Below are 9,085 nucleotides of genomic sequence, written 5' to 3' on the forward strand. Positions count from 1 at the left end.
AAGAAAATTATCTATTCTATAATATATAATTGAAAAAATAGTAATAACAACACTTTTAAATAGTTGTTGAATGAGTTATAGAGGTAGTTAAAGAATCATAGAAAAAAGTTGAAAACGTTAAAAATTTGTGTTCGATAAAATAATTATGTATTAAAATACAAACTAATAATTCTTAGTTTAGAAAAACAAACATATATATATATATATAATTTAATCAGAAAATATAAGTAATTACAAATAAAAAATATTTATTCAAATAAAAGTTAAACAAAAGTTAAATGTTCCATATAGAGTTAGAAAACCTATAAATAAATCTCAACTAATAATACATTTAAAGGAAAATTTATATACACAAAAATATATACTTTAAAAAAAAGAGAACAAAGTACATGTGACAAGACATAATATTATAAAAAGTAAAATGAAAATACTCAATACAAATATAAGCATTACATTATTCTAAATCCAACAAAAATTTATTGTATATATCCATAGAGCATATAATATTTGTCCCACTCCATAATCTTATTTGTGATTATTTGTGAGTATGGAATGATTAGATATTAATAATGCATTTTGCAAACAAAATAAAGATGCATTAAAATTTCTATAAATCATTGTTTTTTTGTGTGTAGATGTAATCTATATTTACAACTAAAATATTTCAATTCATACAGTCCTCTTCATTATCATTCTTCTTGTGTCATTCAATAACTGCAATGTTAAAAAAAAAAACAAATTGATTCAACTTAATCAAATTTCACAAACTCTAAAAATATGTTCTGGAATAGTTACTAAATTCAATTCAATTCAAGAAAATTTTGATCTAATATATATATGCTTAGTCCAGGGTGGTCCCTGCAACAACGATATACTCCCTACCTATTTTTTTATTATTCTCATTTGACCTCACCATCTTAATGTGGCCACCCTTGCCCGTGTGAGTCATTCAAATATGTTTCTCTGTACTTTCCAGTTTTTTCGTGGTCGGTCCTATATTACCGTCCAACAAAGTTAGTTTTCTTGATTTCTCTTTATAAAGAAAGAGATCTCACTTCTTATTCACAATTATTCATGAGTAGCAATAAAATTGTCTCGCGGTTCTTATAAATCTGTCTTTGAATTCCAACCAGGTAAGAGTGGAGTGGCTTAATTCAATTGTAGTTTGATTTAGTTTTCTCTGTTGTGTGGTTGTGCAGTTTTGTGTATTATACGGAAGAGATGCATGTGGTTGTGGAAGGATATTAATAAACCTAAGTAAACCAGACAAATAGTTATATTAATTTACATTTTTTTTAATCTCATAATTTATTTTTTCCTTTTTTATTTCATTATTTTTATCAAAAAATTTATTGTTTCCATTACTTATTTATCAATAATATGATGGCTTTTCACAAATATTATTTAATCATTTTATATAACCTAAATAAAAATTAGATTATTCATTCAATATATTGGATGTTTAAAAAAACTATCACATAATTAAAATTCCACAAAATTAAACATTATAAAATAATTAATTTCTTTAAATTTACCCAAGAATGAATTTAAAAAATATATTTGTAATTATAGTAACTACTACTAAGTTTGCACATTTTACACTTTTACTCTTACATGTGAAAGCATTGAAGAAAACATATTGCCACCTTGTTCCTACTCATATTTTATGCAAATACTTGAATTATAGTGGGAGAAACTAACGCTAAATAGATTATTTACGTTAGTATGAACTATTTTCATGGATTTTAATTTTAGGTGGTTTTCCTATGAAACATAACCATGAAAAATCATTGCACAAATATTTAAAATTTGTGGCATATATATTGCAACTAAATCCAAAAATTATGGCAAAAAATAACTTCAAAAGTATGGTTCAATCAAATGCTTCAAAATTAATTTTTTCAATAATATTGAAAAAATATATATTTGGTTTTCAACGTTAAACATTATAACTTGAATTGGTCAATGATAAACTAATAATGGCCAATAGGCAAATGGATTGCTAGAGTTCTACCTTGGAAGGGAATAATAATTTAGTTAAATCTTCATTTGTTAATCATTTATCATTTAATGGATTCATTTTTCACTTTGTGAGTGAATGCTTCTTTTTTGCATAGTAAGACAATTCATAATTGATCAAAACTCTGAGTTGGTATTAATAATATTTCTTGGTATTAATAATATTTCTATGTGTGTTATATTCTTTGCACAAGTACCCCTAAATGATGTACATTGCATACGTCATAACAGGTTTGAGATGTACATGGCATCGATCATAACATGTTTAAGGGAAGTGCTCGTGAAAAAGAAATAGTGCTTTTTTACATTTTTTGGCACAAAGTTTCACTTTGAGTAGTTTTGTGGCATATGGTGGTTTAGCCCGTGGTTTTTTAATTTTAGTTAAAAAAACCATAGAGAGAGGGGTTTCCTAGCAAAGAGATTCTTTTGGGGTTTGCATTGGGGTTGCCGTAGACCTTCCTATACAGGGTGATCTAAAAAATTCATTCTTGTAGTAAAAGGAAATAAAAATAAATTCAATACAAAGATTGAGAAACTTAATGGGTAGGGTTACCAGCTATGGAAGCTCAAAATGGAAGATTTATTGGTAGAAAAAAATCAGTGGATTATTACGGATTTGGAGCTCTACAAACAAGGATGTCGTAAGAAGAATAGACTAAGTTGGATCAAAAGGAAAATGAGCATAATAAGATCCTATCTCTCAAATTCAATATTATTGAATATCTTAGGACATGTTAGGGGCTTTGTATTAGTGTATGTCCCCATTGAACAAATTGTTCTAATGGAAAAAGACACAAACTAAGGATGAAGGACAGATAATAGAGCATCTGAACGTCTTTAATACTATGGTAAATTAATTATTATCTATTAATATTAAGAATTCAAATGAAGATAAGTATATTAATTTGGCATGTTCTTTATGAGACTTGTGGGATAGTCTGGTTGTTTCCATAGGTAATAATGAAACTACTTTAAGCTTCGATGAAATAGTCTCATCCTTGTTATTGGAGGAGATGAGACAAAAAACATCAAAGTCAGAACACATATATGTTATGCCTTGTTTAAAAGAGGATGTTCTCATAATAGAAACAAAAATAAATCCTCAAAGAGGGAATTTATATTTAGATAAAGATATAAATCTCTAGGAAAATTTGTAAATGTATGTTTTATATGTTTAAAATAAAGGAATTAGAAAAAAAATATAGATCCAAAATTGTAGAGAGAAGGAAGCGACCTAATGATGTTCCTTCGACAAAAGGAAAAGCCTCCTCAAATGGAGGGAATGTGTACTTGGCTTCTTGAAGTACACATGTAGATCATGAGGCATGGTTGGTCAACTTAGGGGCATCCTTTTATATGACTCTTCACATTGAGTGGTTTAGCTAGTACGAAAGGTATGCTGGTGATGATGTTCTCCTAAGAGATGACTTGATATCTAAAATCATAGAAAGAGAAAAATTCAAGTTGAAGCTCATGAGTGGAAAAAATAGAACGCTCTTTGGTGTTTTGTGCATCCAAAGTTTGACTAAAAATTTGATTTTTGTAAATAATATGAATGACATAACTTTCGCTTTTCTACTTAACAAGCAACAAAAATAATAATGTGGCCTCCAACTTGCAACATCACACCCAAGTTAAATATACACTTACAATATAACGTTCCACATCACGACCAAATTAAATGTACTCTTACAATATAACTTTCCACATAACACAATGTGGCTTCCAACTTATCACATCACGCCCAAATAAAATGTACTTTTACAATATATTTGATGGATAACATGTTCATGGGACCTTCCTTGCCAGAGTCAAGACCAAATCCACTCTAATACAAAATTAAAATGTTATAAACAAGCTTATATTTAATTAAAAAATATTACAATATAAATATGTGAATAGTTTCTCCATATTAAAAAACTATATTAAATTCACAATTAACTAGAGTACACAAACCTCACACAGTCACATCAATCTAGCCAACCAACTAAATCTAACCAACCTCCTATAAACTAGAATCAAACTCCTTCCATTATTCATCATGCTTCAAACAAATAAAAAGTTATATTCTCTAACACTTAACTCTTATAAAATAATTATATAATTAGAAATGAGAGAATTAAATACAATTTGCTAACAGTGCCAAGTTAGTTAGTTACAAGTTTGCGCTCAAAAACTCAATTTGAAACAAGATTTTGACAGATAATTTATTTTGCCAAGCCAATGTATAAATAAATATCTTGTGCCACGTCACGTAAACAAAAATGTAAAGACGATTGGGTCGAAACCAGATGCTTGCTCGACACGGCGACAAAATAAAGGAATAAAGGATCGTGCGTCGTTGGGATTTGACAGGTGGAATGTTTGTTTCCTTCTCTTCAGGGGTTAAATTTGATGCCCGTATGCAAGTTAAATACGATTTATTTTGAAATACGTAAAATACGACTTATTTTAAAATTTAAATGTCATCTCTAAATTGCAAATAATTTTAGAAAACGTCATTTTGACGGGCATATTAAAAACTGACAAGTTCATATATATAGCTGGGCAGAATATTAGAAATTTAGAGGTCTCACCGTCCCAGACTCCAGTTAATCTCAAGGAAAAGTCCGGAACAATAAATATCAAATTAAGTTATAAATGCCATGGCAGTGATGGCGTGGCACGCATTATTGATTGATTTAATTGGGCAGCTGCCGCAGCGGGCCGGTGACCTCCAGGCAGGGGTAAACTGCTGGTAAGTTTCCGGTCAAAGTCCGTCTCGAAATGATCAACTAATGAGAGCAGTCTTTGAAACAATGCTTTAGTGTCTCTGTTAGCAGGAGCATGCCCCACTATTCTATCCGCCACTTTCTTAGGCAACTGATCCCAATGGTGGCCAAAATAAACCATTTCGAAATTAAATAAATCATCTATACTCTCCTCAAGTAAAGGAAAAGGAAAAGCATAATCAAGATAGAATTCCTGATGGCCATCAAACATAACAAGCAGCAGCGTGTTGAGAGGACGACCAGATATATTCAGTGGCTTTCCTTCTCCATTAGTGAGCATGCTATCAAATTCTGATTGGAACTGCTTTAGAAGATTCTCCTCATTTGATAAACCCTGAAGAGAAAGCTAAAGTGAGTGGAAAGCACGCTATCAAATTCTGATTGGAACTGCTTTAGAAGATTCTCCTCATTTGATAAACCCTGAAGAGAAAGCTAAAGTGAGTGGAAAGGAAAAATAATGTATGCTTTGCAATTTTTTCCCTGTGATATGTTTTAGGATCTAAACATAAAAAGAGTTAATTATAATGTGGGAACAGAAAACATGTTTGAAAATGTGGATCACCTCCTTTGTATACACAGCACAAGACCATGATTGATTGCATTGTTGTGCTTGAATTTTCTCCCATCTTTCCTCCAACAACTCGCTTCCTGCTATGCGCAAAATTTGTAGCATCTTCATCTTTAGCATGCTGTCTATCCATTTCCCTTCCAACTTAGAGCAATTTCTTACATCCAGAACTTCCAATGAGGTGAGGCATTGGAAATCCTCAGGGAGCTTCTTTAGCTTGTCGCAGTCTTTCAGTGATAGAACTCGCAGTAGTGAGAGACCTTTGAAGTATATACATAGTTCTTCAAGAGTCGAGCACGCTGATAAATCCAAGTGCTCCAAGTACTTGAGTTGGCAGAAACTTTCTGGCAGCTTCTGTAGACTCTGACAACCGGTCATAATTAGCTTTCTTAAACTTGTTACTTCTCCAAATCGCTCCGGAAGCTTCTCTAGATGGTCGCACTCAGTCATGTCAAGATGTGTTAAAGTGGAGAAGTTGCAAAACCCATCGGCCCTGTATAATGTAATCACCAGGTTATATTTTATGCCGAGTAATTGCAGAAACAAAAGAAAAGAGAGTCAATCTAGGTTTGGTGTCGAATTGCATTTTAAATGGTCAAATCTGTATTTATTTTGAATTTTTCCAGATATTAGCTTGTGAGCCATTATGATTATGAAATGTTTTATATAAAATCGTTTATAAATTATATTTCTTAAAAAAAATCATATAAATTTAAATTTATAAATTATTTGTGTTAAAATTAGTTTAAAATTAAACTGTAATTAAATTATTTTAGTGTAGTTTTAAATAGTAACTAAGTTTTAAATTACAACTATTTTTCTTAACCTCAAATGCTACAGGAGTGCCAATCTTGGTTTTCACTATAAGTTTTTCCAATCTGTATTAATTTTAGTGTAGTTTTAAATAGTAACTAAGTTTTAAATTACAACCATTTTTCTTAACCTCAAATGCTACAGGAGTGCCAATTTTGGCTCTCATTATGAGTTTTTCCAATCTGTGTTAGTTTAGCTTCGTTTAATTTTAATGCTTGATAATTTGTTTTTTAGTTTACTTTGTTTTAGATTGTATTTTTGTATTTTGCTTTCTTCTCTGCCTAAAGTGTAGAAAGTGTAGAATTCATGTAAACAATTTCTTAATTTGATTATATATTCATTATTCAAATTTAACCCCTGGCTACCATTGTCATTGATTATTCACAACTTCTTCACAACTGGGAGGGATGAATAATTTACTTGCCATGAATACTAGCAGTGAATATCAACATTATTTCACAAAAATTACTATTTGTGGTATCCTGCATATTATTTTTTGTTGTTCTATTTTATCACTATTTCCATTTAAAAAAAATAGACGGGAAAGAGTAGACGCAGAGGGAATGGTGGACACAGGATCGGGGAAGTTGAATTTGGCGTTGGGACCTCTCAGGCAATACGCTGCCGCCTCATAAGCACGGGCGGCATGCTCTGTCGTCTTTTAGGAGCCCAGACATATCTTCTCTCTAGTTTTGGGCATGAGGATTTCGGATCCCAACTCCCGCCATTTGGTATTATGATTCCCTTAAATTGGTTACAATTTTGCCTAGGTGGAGACCGCGAAGGGTGGTCTCCAGAGACTTTCTCCATACTGGCGAAGCCATGCCAACGCAGTGTGATAGGAGGGACAAACAGTGAATCACATTGTATTTATGTTGCCATGTTATGAAAATGTTATGTAGATATGTGAAACCGCTTACATTTATTTAATTGTGGTTATACATTCTCTAATGTAGAAAGTGCTAGTGAAGCTACAATGTGATTGTTCCCAATGTAATTCCATGCTTAAAAATCCTATGTGATTCACGTTTCTCTTTGTAAGTTTTTGAGAAGTTTTCGCTCAATTTCTTATGATTCTTGTTCATGGGTACCTTAACCATTATTGTCCGTATTTGCTCCTATAAACCCAGATTTTGCATCTCGTACTAATCCATAATTCTAATTATACATGGGTCCTTACATTGAGTCGGAAGGGACACATCATAACTGTGACTGCAATGCTAGATTATCCGGATAAGTTGATTAAATTTCAAATCTTATAGCGGAAAAAACATAGAACGAGAGCTACGCATATGTATAGACAAGAACAGCCATGTACTGTGGAACAAAATCTTAACTCCGTTGAAGCATTATGCCACTGTTTTTTCAGGTCATAACAAACGGGAAATACAATAGAATAAAACAATAACTATTGAACAATTTGACTTTAATATCTCTAGCAAGTTACTGCATGCCGAGCTTTACCACAACTTAAATATTTACCAAGGTACGCCTCAAGACTAGATTGTTTGTCGAAGTCTATTATTCTAGATTTTATGCAGAGATTAGCCCCGCATTAGTACTGTTTAATCAAAATCACCCTTGTTTGTTCATAGATTATGTTCTTGAAGATAATGCAATATTATTTCTCTAAGTCAATAGACGGCAATTTCTGAAACCCACTGTCACAAGCCCACTCCGTTTCTAAAGCCAGAGGCCATCGTGACGGCGATGGCGGTTTCTCCTTCCTCTTATTCTTATTATTGATGTTCTGCAGAGAGGACAGAGTCAAAGGGATTTCATTCAAGGCATATTTGGCGGCAGCGTCTTGAATTTGCTGATGAGAAAGAGAAGATGCAGATGGAATGGGGGGCACGGAATCGGGGAAATTGAATTTGGCGTTGGGGCCTCTCAGGCAATAGAGTGCGGCATCGTAAGCACGGGCGGCTTGCTCGGCAGTTTTATAGGTTCCTAGCCAGATCCTCCCTGTCGATCTCGGCATCCGAATTTCGGACACCCACTTCCCCCATTTTCGCATTCGGATTCCCTTAAATTTGCGGCAAAATTTTCTGGGATTTTCCTCTGGAGGAGGCCGGGAATGGTGCTGTCGGGACTCTGGAGGGTTTCTCCATATTTGGCGGCGCAATGCCAGCGCTATGTAGTGGGAGGGAAACATCGAATCACAATTTGGAAGCGTAGAGCTTGGCAATTGCTGATCTGAAAATCTTAACTCCAATGAAATATTAACTGTGGATTTAAGATGCAGAGGCGCATATATCTATCTTGTTTTTCCAAAACGGATATGTCTATCTATATATAGATAGAAATACACGTTGAGGAAGAGCGTATTGACTGTAACTTACCAGGCACGGTCCCACGAGATTTAACACGTGTGAGAAAACGTTAACTTTTAGTCACGGTGAGTCAACTTTGAATTTTGGTGCCGGCGAGCCATAACGACTAGGTATGCTTCGACTATGTGAGAAAACGTTAACTTTTAGTCACGGTGAGTCAACTTTGAATTTTGGTGCCGGCTAGCCATAACGACTAGGTATGCTTAGACTGGAGCATGTAATCCTATTTAAAGTGATTTTAGATTCGATGGTGACGAATAGTTCATAATGTATGACGTGTTGAACGAGATGTCCCGAAATGTTAAAGTGCATGTGTATTCAGAAACGAAGTGTGGGGTCCACACGCTCTTACCTCCGAGTTATCGAACATCCATTTTTTATTTGGGATGTAGTCTTCCGTGGACCACCGGGACATTTGTCTCAAAATACGCTCTCTGATTCTATGTCCGCGCCAAGCTCAATGTTGATGGAAAAATAATATGTCCACCCGTGAAATTGTAAAGTACTCTATATATATAGAGTAAACTTATATATATTCTAAACTTATTCTATATTGAATTTAATTTTAAAATTTTTATAAA

General features: G+C 33.1%; 1 protein-coding gene across 1 annotated transcript; it reads right to left on the reverse strand.

The window, feature by feature from the left end:
- Window positions 1-4,653: 4,653 nt before the first annotated feature.
- On the reverse strand, window positions 4,654-5,808 carry LOC149176263 (uncharacterized). Its single transcript, XM_089421413.1, has 2 exons — window positions 5,353-5,808; window positions 4,654-5,124 (listed from the first exon to the last, which is right to left on the reverse strand). The coding sequence occupies exons 1-2, from the start codon at window positions 5,806-5,808 to the stop codon at window positions 4,654-4,656; spliced, it is 927 nt and encodes a 308-aa protein (XP_089277539.1).
- Between the last annotated feature and the right edge of the window lie 3,277 nt (window positions 5,809-9,085).

The sequence above is a fragment of the Pinus tabuliformis genome, chromosome 4_1 (genome assembly GCF_031772625.1).
Source record: "Pinus tabuliformis cultivar Carrire ecotype Pingquan chromosome 4_1, CPIR1, whole genome shotgun sequence".
Taxonomy (NCBI): domain Eukaryota; kingdom Viridiplantae; phylum Streptophyta; class Pinopsida; order Pinales; family Pinaceae; genus Pinus; species Pinus tabuliformis.